This window comes from Sinohyriopsis cumingii, chromosome 1 (assembly GCF_028554795.1).
Source record: "Sinohyriopsis cumingii isolate HCF-2022 chromosome 1, ASM2855479v2, whole genome shotgun sequence".
NCBI lineage: Eukaryota > Metazoa > Mollusca > Bivalvia > Unionida > Unionidae > Sinohyriopsis > Sinohyriopsis cumingii.
This window is the reverse complement of record NC_142961.1, coordinates 156,072,298-156,087,137: the sequence shown is the minus strand read 5'-3', so window position 1 is coordinate 156,087,137 and position 14,840 is coordinate 156,072,298. Positions and strand designations below refer to the sequence as shown.

The 14,840-nt window shown below is 34.8% G+C and overlaps 1 protein-coding gene across 4 annotated transcripts in view; it reads left to right on the top strand.

The window, feature by feature from the left end:
* Nucleotides 1-14,840, top strand: part of LOC149808204 (tyrosine-protein kinase yes-like) — a 121,032-nt gene that overhangs the window by 29,696 nt on the left and 76,496 nt on the right. The window contains exon 1 of one of the 4 annotated variants that reach the window (XM_089974654.1): nucleotides 3,198-3,610. The exons of 2 other annotated variants lie outside the window; for them this stretch is intronic. In XM_089974654.1, the coding sequence (XP_089830780.1) occupies nucleotides 3,436-3,610 (175 nt within the window). In that variant the 5' untranslated portion in view covers nucleotides 3,198-3,435. Of the gene's footprint in view, nucleotides 1-3,197; nucleotides 3,611-14,840 lie in introns of those variants that run through there. One more of the 4 variants, XM_089974671.1, reaches the window with a different exon arrangement.

The window sequence follows — 14,840 nt, the reverse complement described above, 5'->3', positions numbered from 1 at the left end:
CACCGGTAAATGGTAAACCGCTATGCAAAAGGGTTGCCACACCAAAACTGCCTACCCTTCTGCATGAGATTCTCAAAAGGGTTTCCCACACCAAAACTGCCTACCCTTCTGCATGAGATTCTCAAAAGGGTTTCACACACCAAAACTGCCTACCCTTCTGCATGAGATTCTCAAAAGGGTTTCCCACACCAAAACTGCCTACCCTTCTGCATGAGATTCTCACGTGAGATTTAAGTCAGGTTAGTCTCATGTGCAATTTAACATGCAAATTAGGTAGAACTCATGTGAGGAAGTAGTTTCTAATAAGAAAATCACATGTTCGGGAATTGTTAACAAGAGCAAGTCTGCTCATCTGAAAATGGCATGCTTATGAGCAAGATCTGCTCATGTGAGCAAGTCTGCTTATGTGAGCAACATCTTGCTCACATGAGCAAAAGCAACAAAAAATGACTATAGTATTTAGTTTTTATTGAATACATACATCTTTTACAAGAATTAAACAGTCAGATCAATATTCAAATCTAGTAATCATAAGCATATTATTTGAGTTTGATTAGTGATCTTCTAATAAGATAAGACAACTAGAGTATGTATGTATGTATGTATGTATGTATGTACCTGTTATATTTAATACATCACATTCATTCTACAAACGTTAAGGTCATAATGAAAGATACTGCTGTGAATTTGCTTCACATGAAGACCATTCTTCACTGTTCCAGAAAATTCAAAGCAAACAAAATGTGTAATTGACATTCCTGCTTCTGAATTTCATCATTTGCCAGTCTGCAACATTTTCACTTGGAGTTTGTTCTCTTTGAATCATTGCGCTTCCTGCTGTCCACTGAATTTAAGTTAGCAGGCTCAGTTTTGAACTGTTGAAAAATGAAACTTGAAATGGAAATAAAAAAGTTGGTACAAGTTTTTTTTCTGATCACAGCATATGAGACATTCTGTAAGGTGGATTTTTGAAGATTTGTTTGACAAGGTAAAGGCAAACTACATAATTGTAGTTTGGATTAGATGGCACTTTAACACAGTGTCTATCTCACACTGTGAAAATAGGAACCAACTGTTTTCCCAAGGACACACTTATGCAGCCAACCCAGTCTGAAAATTCATCCTTTGGACTATGAGTCAAATTGCTCTACCAATAGAATTACCATAGTTCAGTAGCAAACATATAAACTGCACTATTGAGGAGATACCTGCAAGTCACATCGCATATTCCAAATTTGACTACTTCTGGGTAAAGATGCCAATGGATAACCAGGTACTCTCCCATTGATAATAACCTGGTTAATAAAACGAACAATTGGGTACCCGTTAAAAAAAGTGTTCCAAGCTCAGATCAAGACAGACTAATAATTACAATTCGAGGCTTGTGTCATGTATGCATTTATTCATCACAGGGGCTTGTATGGTTGCTCACAATTTACTTGTCATATGTGTTCTATATAATAATACATTCCTTTCTCAAGTGACCTATTTAATAATCAGTGCTGATATTTCAAGCTTGACCATCCTAACTTCATGCCTGTCCATGGTTCGTGTGCCAATTTTCTCATGACTTAAAACACTCTTGTTTTCAGATCCTGACGACATTAACTGGGTCAAATAAAAGAAAGCACATTATGAATGTCTGGTTTAACTTGGCTACCTTAACATGCACTTCTCATACCATGTTAGGAAAAAAAAAATTAACGAAACGGACAACTATACAGACTGAAATCTTTAAACATAAAGAATAAAAAAAGTTTGCTACTTAATAACAGTTTAAAAAAAATTGAATAAAAATTCACGCATTGGTAAATTCTGCATGAATTTTACATCAAACAGTTCCAACAAAACAGACAGGTTTTTGAATGTGAAACCATTTGCCCTAGATTCATTCTATTATGATACTACACACATAGCAGTCCAGCTTAAATTGAAAATAAATGGTGCCAGATATCATAAAAAAAAAATTTTATAGAAAAAAACAACAACAAAAAACCTCGGGATGTATCAATGTGACTGATGGATGTTATGTGACTGAAAAATGTTAGAGAAGAGGGATTTTGTTAAACTTAAAAACATGTTGCACCGTACCGTCGTTATGGAATGAACCATGGCAGGTTGAGGATAATACAACAGTCATCATTTATGGACTTTATGACAATTCGCAAAAGTTATTCTAGACATGTACACTGGTTGAAGTGAGTGCTATGTACAAATAATTTATCAATTTCTTTTGTGTCTATTTTCATCTTTACTACTAATCCACATGAATTCAGCTGATTTGTGACAAACTTTTTAACTGCTTATACATTTTTCATACAGTTTTCTGTAATAATGGCATGTAATATATACTCTTTTTAGCTACGATGTTGTAGCCTCAACTTGATTTGATGTGGCTGAGACTGTTGGGTCAGAATAAGACTAAAACTCAGAGTGAGAAAATAAGTTGACATGTTTTAAAATTTTAAAAAAAACAACAAAGCAGCAGCATGTGCAAAATAGAAATAATGTCTATTTGACAATAATCTGGATGCTCGACATTTAACATTTACACAAAATATTTAAGTCCAAATTGCTCATGTGATAACTCGCATGAGAAAATCCAACTTTGAATAAATTTGAAATAAGTGTTTAATCAAAATGGTTGTATGTAATGGAAAAGAATGTTTTCTAAGTTCTACTTTCTCGTGTGAAAATTTGGATTCTCACGTGAGCAAAATCTGCACATGTGAGAATCCGGTTAATTTTTCCTTGGCTCACAAGATCTAACAAACTGCACACATGAGCCTGCAAAATATACCCCGTTTCCTTACATTTCTAACAAGGTTCTCATGTGCAGCTTATGAGCAGCTCATGTCAATTGGTGAGATTCCAAAAGAAATATACATAATTGTCCTTGAATTCCAATAAATATTTCCTTTAATATATTGACTTTGTGTAGCAGGCATTGATTTTTCAACCTTGTATCTGTTTGTTTTGACAGCCAAGCACTGACCTGTTTACCTGTGCAACCACTGAAATTTCAAAACCAATTCCTTTAAGTGCACGAATTTTAGTTAGGTTCTTTTGGGTGGTTTTCTGTGTACTCTACAATATAATTAACAAACACGCAGAGCCTTTTGTATGGCTGCTCCACTAGAAATGTCTGGGGTGTTTGTGTTCATTACAGTGTGACCAGACAAGTCACCTGCGTACTCAGTCATGTATATTGAACCAGTGCACTTGTTCATTTATGTTGACAGTGTGTATACCAGGACTGTGTCGACCATTTATTAGTCACCGGTAGTTTTAAAAGCAGCAGGGATTTTGTGTTGAGAGGAAGAGAAACAATGTGAATTTAGGGCATCTGTTGAATAATCACTTGGCTTCATCATTGTTTGGTTTGAGTGCCCTCCATTTTGTTTCACTTTTTGCTAAATATGGTGACTTTTCCTCATGGGGGGCAAGCATTCCTTATCCTTCCACAAGGGAGGTAGTGGCGGTCTTAAAGGAAAGGATAAGAACAACACACATTCGACAGCAGACGGATTAGTAGATGAAAATTCATCAAAAGTTAAATCAAATTCGTATCCACCAGGTCCACATGTATCAGGAAGTGTTTCTTTTTCAGGTTTGTATTGCATGTTCGTGATAATAAATGGACACTATTGTAGGTACATGAACCTGAATAATGTAGAGGGTATCATTTAAAACATGAATAATATTGTAGGTATAGCATATAGAAGTCACAGTAGAGCCTGCTGAGTTGTATAGAACAGGAATGCTATGATCAGCAACTTCCGATTGAAATTCAAAAATGACAAATTACATTGCTTTTGAAATGCTGTTTCTGGGTAGCTGATACTGAAAACTTAAGTTGGAGCTCAAATGTTTATTATCTCAAGGGTATATATTATACAGTACTAATCCCCCACATCTGGTACAGATGTACTCAAAAGTTAGGCATCATATGTAGCCCTTAATTTTTGTAATCTTTACAGGATACTGACTTCATGAAACAACACAATTTTTTAAAGGTATTACTGTCTTTGTACATGGAAAAAATAAGAAAATCTGTTGTTATCAACCCCATTCCACACCGCAGGCAGCAAGGGGGGTGGAGTGGATACAGGGATGATTGGTTGACATACCATTTTTCTGCAGAGTTTTACTAAAATTCCATTAACAAATAAACATATTGCATTTGGTACCATTGTGAACAGCTTTTATATTTCACTTGATTTACAGAACAAAGAAACCATGACAAACGTGTATCTTGAAGGAAGTGTTTTTGTTTAAAATTGAGTTTTGTTGGCTCTTTTGGTGGAGTTGGATTCATAATTCTAGGGTCATAATTTCAATGCATCTAGGTCAGCTTTTGTTAGCTGAACTGGTGTGTTTGGAAATGCATTTAGCACTTATGTCCCATTTTTATGGCATCATATACCCAATAATATGTTGAAAGTGCCATTACAAACCAAACAAGCAATTTTATTTTTTCCTGCTTTATCGTTGATCTATTTCCTCTTGACTTTCTTTCTTAAGTTCCCATGATTTTGAGAGAAGACAGAGGAATTCTGAAATATCCTTGCCTTTAAATCTACAGGTTAACCTTGTTAATCCAGTTTCAGTTTTAACTGAACATTATACATGTAATAATGTTTTACTTTATTGGCAGGAATTTAGTTTGGGTTCTTTCAGCCTAGGACATAAAAGTATTGTTCGCAGGTAAATCATTGTTCAGTGCGCAGAGTTTACTCTAGATTTTATGGATTGTGTGTATATATATATATATACACACATACATACCACCATGTTGGCAAATTATGTGTGTTGGGTAATTCTGTGCAATGATATGTCATTTCTGTAAACATTGGATCATGTGTTATTTGGGGTCAAAAATCCATTTTGTATCAAGAAAGAACAATCGTACTTTAATTAAGAAAAGTTATATTCATAAAGTGTACAAAAATATCCCACATTTCGACTCGAAATGCACGTAAAATTGTGATTTCTAAATGGCAACGTGAAGACCCACTCCATGACCTTCTTGAACCTGTAAACCAGAAAATCCTATTTTTATTATGTATCTTTTAGAATCATACAAATAAATACATAACATTAATGATGGAAATGTATACCTTAAAAAATTCTGCATCTTAATCCAAGTTTCCAATTTTGCAAGATGTCCCATATGTACAAAATCATCAGCTACACAAAGTGTCAACTTGCCGCTAGAACAGGATTCTTAAGAAATTCCCCAGAGTATAGGCTGTTTCTAAATTCTTTAGTAAGTTGTCCCTATAAACAAGACATTGTAAATGTATTACATCCTATTCAGTGTTGTTTCTTTTTCACATAATAGTTTAGTTTTTGATAAAATGTTTACCTTTACAAATTTTTTTTACATCAGTTTAGTTTGCTTAATATCTTTTGCCATTTATTGGCATTGCTAAGTTGAATTTTGTAAAAGTAGCTATAAACCTGACCTATTTACTGAGCTAAACTGCTGACAGAAACAGTCCAAAGTAATAAATTTCATGTCTATAGTCTGATAGATAAACATTGCATCTTTTCAGAGCTGTGGACAGAATAGGCAGACATATCATGAGTTATGAAAACGGGTGGGGGTGGGGGGTGGTATCCCATGTGTCTAGCAATATTATTTTGAGCAGAATATTTCGGTGACAATTGCCTCATTTCAAATGGTTAGCATTGCAGTATTTTATTATTGTCAATCAGTTGAATTCAGTATGCCTTTGCTTCAGTATTGGAGACAGAAACCTTAAGTGCGCAGAAATGCCTGACAGCATTATATATATATATATATATATATATATATATATATATATATATATATATATATATATATATATATATATGAGTATATTGCTTTGTTTTTAGCACTTGGCTCTCATTTTTATGTATAATGTTGGCCAGTTCCTTTTATATATGATTTTGTTCATATATATGTAGTACATGATTATAACACTCAGAGTGGAAATAGAGGATTGGTGGAATAATTGGGAAAACTGAGACTGGAAATCTGCTGAATCAAAGATGTCTTTTCAATCTACAACTCATTTTTATATACATGTCCTTATATAACACAATGGCACACAAGATTGATGTTTTTTTTCAGGAAATGACAAATTAGAGTGATAGCTTGAAAACACAGTTACAACATACATCAAGTTTCATACAGCGTAGACTCTTGTATAATGCAAGCCGGAGTCTATGCAGATAGCATTAAGACAAGTAAAAACAAATACATCAACAGGAAGTATATTCAGCTCGTCAGTTGCATTCATAGTGTTAGAGCTGCATCTATGCAGCATTTACAGTTGGCCGTGCGTTATACATTAATGTGTTATAACTCATCTATGCAGCATTTACAGTTGGCCATGCGTTATACATTAATGTGTTATAACTCATCTTTGCAGCATTTACAGTTGGCCGTGCGTTATACATTAATGTGTTATAACTCATCTTTGCAGCATTTACAGTTGGCCATGCGTTATACATTAATGTGTTATAACTCCTCTCTGCAGCATTTACAGTTGGTCATGCGTTATACATTAATGTGTTATAACTCATCTATGCAGCATTTACAGTTGGCCATGCGTTATACATTAATGTGTTATAACTCATCTTTGCAGCATTTACAGTTGGCCATGCGTTATACATTAATGTGTTATAACTCCTCTCTGCAGCATTTACAGTTGGCCATGCGTTATACATTAATGTGTTATAACTCATCTATGCAGCATTTACAGTTGGTCATGCGTTATACATTAATGTGTTATAACTCATCTTTGCAGCATTTACAGTTGGCCATGCGTTATACATTAATGTGTTATAACTCATCTTTGCAGCATTTACAATTGGTATATGTTATACATTAATGTGTTATAACTCCTCTCTGCAGCATTTACAGTTGGCCATGCATTATACATTAATGTGTTATAACTCATCTTTGCAGAATTTTTGCAGTTGGCTCTGCATTATAAGTTAACATATGGTATAGCTCAGTTTATGCAACTTTTGCAGTTGACTGTGCATAATTATAAATGAAGATGTATGGTGTGAGAGCTGTTTCTATGTAGCATTTGCATTTGGCTATGCATAAAACATTAACACCTATGGTGTTATAGCTGGGTCTATGCAGCATTTGCAGTTGTTGTTTTTGTAGGGTTTAACGCCATTTTTCAGTACACAATAGGCTATGCATGGCGGCCAGTATTAATGGTGGAGGAAGAACCCGGGAAGACCCACCGACCCATGAGAAGCTACTGGCAAGTTTTCTCACATAACCACATTGGCCGAATCCTAGACTTGAACCCACGCAGACAGAGGTCATTTTGCAGTTGACTGCATTATACATGAGCACATATGATGACATGTCAACCTTTATGATTTGACCCCAAGTCTTATTGAAAAGACCCTTAAATTATGGATTTCTGGATTAAAAGCAAAAAGGTGGAAAATCATTACATTAAAATCTGGATACTGGCCTATCTGTGTTGAATTTGGATTTGGTTTTAATATTAGATTCAGTGAAGTTCATCAAGAAACAGGTCTAACTTTACAGGAGTACCTCTGACGCTTTAAACTGCCCGTATCTTTCTTACAATTTGTCTGCATTGAAAAGCTGTTTTTTATATATAGGAGTGACAGATTAATCAATATATTGATGTGTTAACAGTTTTTTCTACTCGATACCCATATTAATGCAAGATATAAAAAATCAATACAAAATGATAATTACCCTATACAGGTTACTTTAATCTTCATCAGTTGTGAATACTTATTTAATTGTTTGACTTTTTATTCTTTAAATTGAAAATTCGTCATTGACAGTCATTACAGGCACATGCACTAATTTCTGTCAATGCAAAAAGAAAAACTATTTGCAACACTCATTCACCTTCTACAAATTAACACATGGTGACTAATCTGCGTGGTGCGAATTTATTTATCAGCATGTTCATCCCCTGATCACATATACCATGATAAATAAGACATTCCTGATTTGTTATCCAGATATGATTTAAGTATTTTACTGATCATTTAATAAAGTTCTACTTTTATGTGAAGTTTATCTGTTGCTTTGCATCTTGTCAGCTTTGAATTTGAAGGCTACACTTAAAAATTACTGACAAATTACAGGTCGTCTTATTGGAAATAATTTTTTTTACCTTATTAATGATTAGAATTTACATGAACAAATGATAAGTCTCTGACAGTAATCTGCATATTAGAAATACAACCAGTATGTCAACCCATCAAATTGCACTGCCCTACCACTGACCGACCTTCCAATGACAAAAAGACCATCAAGCTGATATACTGTGTTGTAGTTGCTTATACAAGTTAAGCTCTACTGTTTTGTGGTTTGCAATTGGATTGATTTATAATAATAATTTCCCACACTGGTAGTCCTGACTATTTTGGAAAAAAACTTGTATATCTTAGGTATTGTAAAATTCTCTTTATTCTGGCATGTTGGGTAATTTGAGTTTGAGAGTAAACTGCTTGACCTTGTACACCCTTCAAAAACCATTAGCTCCGTTTGTTCATTTTCAGTTCCTCAGTTAGATGTAAAGACAGTCAGCTTATGTAAGAGACCATGATGAATAGGGAATCAAAAGAAACCATATATGGATATTCTTTGTGACCAAAATTTCCAAAATGTTGCCTGCCTTTGCAGACAACTTTTAAATGCTATCTTGCTTTTGAATCCAATCTAGTGTATTAGCACCTTTAATCTAGTGTGACTGGAACATGGGGAGTGCAAGCAGATGTGAAATGTTAACAGATCAGTTCACATAATATGCCAGTTATATAATGCCTTGTTTATCAAATAAACGTGATCACTGTCAATATTCTCCAGTAAATGCTCAAGGCAGACAAAAGGCAGGTGGTTGTGTCGCATAGAAGATTTATATAGAAAATTTGCCCAGGGTGGGGTTGGGGAGAAGTAAGAATTGCCATTGTGTCCAAGTGAAGGCTACTATATTTACAGATACCTGTTTGGATATGTGTTTGATTCTTGATTGGTTGCACAGTTTTGGAGATGGTTTTCAGACTGCACTGTTCATTACTATTTTGTTTGTTCTAGTCATTTTCGTATCAATTTTCCTACATTATCGGTTTGTACAAAATCATCAAAAAATTTCTTTTCCTTTCAATGAATGTGGCAAATGCATTATACCATTAACTGTGATTCATCTCTGCATCCATATAGTTGTCAGTTTCATCTAGTTCACAGGGCTTGTATCGTTGCTTAAAAGTGACCTGTCATACTAGTTATTATATAGTACATGTATGACAGGTCAATTTTATACGAGCCCCTGTGATCTAGTTTACAGTTAGGCCACTTTTCAGTCACAGCGGACGGGTATTCGTACTTCATGAACTTTATACTTTCTCATTTATTTCTTTCTTTACGTAACTCGACATTATTAAAGTTTGTATCAGTATGGGAATATAGCTGTACAACTACTCCCAGTACTTTCCAGATCAGGACTTAAAACTTTGATCATGGGTAGAGATCAGTTTGTACACATAGATGTGCATAAGTATATAAGTTTCAGAAATTAGATTTCCCCCCCCCCCACTCCTTGTATCATTTTGTATCCCTGTTCTTTTTGACAGAAGGGTTAGAATCTAGAACAGTTCATTAAATATTGTGGTTATAGACCTGAAACTTGGCCTTATCTATCAAACCAGGGCTATAAAAAATGTAACACTCATTTCGATTACATCATGGATCTTGCCCCAGGGGAATTGTTTGAACTTGTTCATACATACACGCACACTTTCCGGTTATAATTTCTGGATAATGCTGTATCAAGGTTAAAGTGATTCAAATAATAAGAAAATAAGTTGCCAGAATAATGATTCAATTTAATTTGCACTGAAAGCCAGTGCATCATGATGTTAAAAGCTTAAATCTTTTTTAATTAAGAACACACCGGTGCATATTTATCCCGTTTACACCAATTTTGCAATTTAATGGATGAACAAATGCATCAAGTAATGTCAAGTTATTTTTATCAGTAAAATATCTCGTCTTTAGTTGAAATTATTTAACATGATTCATTAATCATGAACATCTGAGTGACATCCCGTGATGCGCATTTAGCAATTCAAAAACACAGAATTCCAGAAAAAACACCAAATAACAGACTTACATGTATTTAATTCACTTCAAATCGATGACTGAAATAAACGCACTTGTTCTCAAAAGTATTAATCCCAACTAGATTTTAAAAAAAACAAACCACTTCACTCGCATGATGTATATTCCCTTCTGGAAGTATTTCATGGGATCGCTTTTTTGTTATTTTTTCCCCTTCTTTTTTTTCGAGCTTATTATATTTCGCTCTGCATATTTTTTAAAGGGCTCAATGTCCCGGCGTCCAAATCACACAAGTCCTTTATCGCATGCAACTATGGCTTAGGTAAACTGTACGGGATATTTCCTGCGGGTCCACTTGATCACTATAAATTATAGATCCTAAAATTTTTCTCTTTTGGCACCTGTAAAGAACTGACCCTGTCTTCATCAGTCTGGTGAAACCCGTAAAATCACAATCCTATTCACAGCATAAACTTTCCTTTTCCTGTACTTGTCCATTGCGAGATCATTTGTTTTTTTTTTCTTTCGCTCGTAAATACCGGTAATACTGAACTTACTTTGGAATCTAACTGTTGTTAATATAATGTGACGCTAAAATTGTCTGACTGGACCATATATGTAGCTACAGTTATGCAAAATAAGCGCCTATTTATTCTGGGCTGCACTGCAACAGATTACACAAAGTGGAGCAAGTACAAAAGACCGCCACTAATTTCTGTGATCTGTTGCCGTCCAGTTGTCGATGGCTGGTCTGTATAATCAGCGAGCTGTATTTAAAGAGATTAAATCACTGATCAGCTGGGGCTGAAGGCAGACTTGACAGCTTGTGAAAAATTGCGACAACTACAATCGACACAGACGGCTCTCTAGAGATTGCGTAATTTCGGGTATGCAATAAGCCCGTCATGAATACATTGTCTTTGCAATGCCTGAATACAGTAGTGGTTTATGAAGAGTTTTAATCTGTGACTGTATAAACGCGTTCTGGCAAGGTCCGAATAAAGTTCAGTAGGTTTGATGTAAAGTTTTCAGCTGATGATTAAAATTATGACAGGGTTAGTAAATCTATAACCTTAGCCCGTATATACACGTAAACTTTAGGAACGTTTTCGAAGATCAACAGTGTAAATCTGTCATGTTCTACATATTTGTAAATGAATTCTCCTTATGGAGGAAATTAGGATTGATTTGATTGATTTGATTTGATTGTTTGATTGACTAGAAGAGACTTGTACGAGTTTGGTATATAAAATGTGTAGTAAATTCCGGATTTGTATGATGTCATGCGACTTCCACTGTGCTATATAAAATGGAGAACTTGGGGATATATTTTAAGGCAGTCTGTAAATGTGCACAGTGGTTTTGTAATTTTCGTCAACCCTAGGTGGTGTAGCAGTTAATACATATAATTTGGTAGGACAAAAAAATGCCATAAATGTACTTGGGTAGGAAATTTCAAATTATTAAAGTTAATCATTGGTGAAACACTTGAAACAGCAGTTTGGCCCAGTTGTTCTTTTTACATGCATGCAGTCCGCCAGCCATTTTCCTCTAAAGCAGACTTGGTGGTATGATACATACATCTTTTCAAGAATATGAATCAGATTGTCTGGTAAATAAACCTAAATTATGACATGGCCTAGATGGTGTTGTTTTGCAGCTGATTTCATGAGACCTGGGCCAGTTTAGGTTGTTATGATTCTGCAAGTGGAATTGTAACCCACTTTTTTTATACACATTTCCCCATATTTTGTATTGAATTTCAGCCAATGGTTTTAGGCAATTTGGTACTGATATCTTGACATATTAATTGTCAGCATTTGACATATTTAGCAGAGTAGAAGGTCTTGTTTCATGAACCCACATACTTTCATTTCGGCATATCAACTCCTTTATTTATGATTGGATTTCAACAAATTTGGTAGACTCTCAATGTTGATAGTACACTGGCAGAAGTTGATGATCAGCATTCTGCATCATTTAGCAGAGTTATATCCCTTGATTGCCAGAACCACCCACTTCTGGTGTCTACATTGACTTCTGTTTTGGATTTTAAACAGATTTAGTTGGAACTAAATAGTACATGTATTGAGACCTAAGCTGAATTTGATTGTCACAGTAGCATATTTAAAAGAAGTTATGGCCTCTGATTGTTCTTTTTGTGCATTAACTTCCTTTGTATAGAATTTTATTTTGATAGCTTGGGTAGAAGTGAAATTTCATATGACTGGCCATTGGTTGAATTTAAATGCTAAAGGTATGGATATGTTGTCTTATACAGCTGTATCACCATCATTTTTAGCAAAGGTGTTTTGAATGTTTGACAACCTATCATAGGCTTTGAGGAACATCAGTTTTGAATGTTTGACAACTTACCATAGGCTTTGAGGAGAATGTTGTGGATTTTAGGTTTGAGATCAAAGTCAATGTCATGGGTGGTTGTCCACGTATAATGAACGCCAAATGGGTACATGCTCAGCAATTCTTCAAGAAATTTGCAGAAAACAGCCCATTCATGGTCCGTATTTCTGTTGCTTTTTTTACATGCTTGTGTCTTGCTTGACAAGCTTTAACTTATGTCATTTCAGTGGTCTTATTTGGAAATGATTTATAATAAGTTGAGTAGTTATACTGATTTTCACTCACTTTTGGCTGGTGAGTGGGTGTCAAAATGAATGGATGAAAGAACCAGAGAAAATGTTTTATCATGTAAATATTTTATTCTTTAAGATTTTTGTGTCCGCTTATGAAGATCAAAGTACATGATAATGATATTGTTTTGCATTTTGACCTTGACTTAAAATTTGCTATGGTGTATGCAGACATTTGGACCCTGACTAGTCTGCCATGGTGCATGCAGGCATTTGGACCTTAACTAATCTACCATGGTGCATGCAGGCATTTGGACCTTGACTAATCTGACATGGTGTATGCAGGCATTTGGACCTTGACTAATCTGACATGGTGTATGCAGGCATTTGGATCTTGACTAATTTGACATGGTGCATGCAGGCATTTGGACCTTGACTAATCTGCCATGGTGCATGCAGGCATTTGGACCTTGACTAATCCAACATGGTGCATCCAGGCTCTTGGACCTTGACTTGTGCTACTTAGTGCATAGTGCTACATGGGCATAGTTTGATTTTCAGTGTTTCAGCTGCATCATCAATAATATAGTTGTGGCCTTTAATTTTTTTTTACACACCCACAAGTAGACTTGTCTAATTTTTAAGCAAGCTTGAAAAATATCACCTACTAACAGGGCCTGAATTGGCCCTTACAGCAAGTCATCCATCACTGCATTTCGAAATGGCCCTTACAGTCCACCACCCTAAATTGCATTGTTACATGTATTTGTAATATTATAATATGAGGATTTAAAATACACATTTATTGTAGATCTGATGATATTGTTTTGGGATGGGAGAGATTAAGAAAGAACAGGAAATAGACAAAGTTTACTTCATGCAGATTGCTTATTATTCTTGTACTTTGGTGTCATTGTTATTATAATACTATTATCTCACTCTATCCAGTTGTCTCTGTACATTTCTCTCCTCTCTTCCACATTCCCCTTTTAAAAAATAAAATATTCTTTGGTGGAAATTTACCAGCTTTGGTACAAAATATGTCCACAAGGTATTCAAGTGCAAGAATGTTATTTCTATTGGTTGTTTCCCATGGATCCATTGGAGTGTGTCAGAGGTTAGATATATTAATATTTCATTTTCTGGTAAATGAAAACAGAAATATCTGCAGTCTTGGCAGAAATACACATATTATTTTTGTGGGATACATTTACATGGTTTTGGTAAAAAAAATAATTGACATTTTTGGTGGTATTTAAATTCAAGGGTTCCGGGGGAAAATGGTTCTGTTGTTTCCATAGGAGAATAATGAATCATCAGGTCTTTAAATGTGTGGTTTGAGGCAAGCACAAAATACATGTACTTCATGAATAATGAGGAAATAAACACTTCTATATTAACTTGGTACTGCATGAAAAATTAGGAAATTCACACTACATGTATTTATAATGCAAGTCAGATTCTGGGCCTTTTAGTCACTTTTTATGGCAATGAAGTTGGGAGTAAATCTGGGTACAAAAGCATGGGGATATGTGCTAGCCATATGTCAGCTAGCTTAAGGTTGGTTTGCTTGTGTTCAGCAATGACCTAAGAGAGAATAGAAAGGTGTTTTTTTCTTCAGAATATAAAGAAAATGATACAGATTCATTACTTAAGTAAATGACTTGAATCAAAAACAGTTGATTGCTTAAGGCTGCTGAAGGAATTCAGCCAGAAATGTACTGATATTCCATCATACTTCATATCGATCAGAATTTGCTTAGAGGTATATTACATATTTAACAGGAATCTACTCCCATTAATGCTGATATTATTTTGTGAAGGACATGATTTGCATATCAGTAATAGAGCACCTTGATTGACAGGTTATATGTTGGTCATTGGAGGCTGGTAAAATCAAAAAGAATCTTTTGCTTGTCTGGGGTCATGTAATGGCATAAAGATCCATTTTTGTTCCCTCTAAATTTTATTTTTAAAAATCTGAGCATGAAGCACAATTTTATTCAGTTGGCAATTTTTTTTAATGCTGGTCAAAATTTTGTTCTTGCTTTCCCACACAGTCAAACAAACATTACTAGTCTCTGAGTGCGTCAAATTTGATTTGTTGAGGATTGCTTCTTTTATTA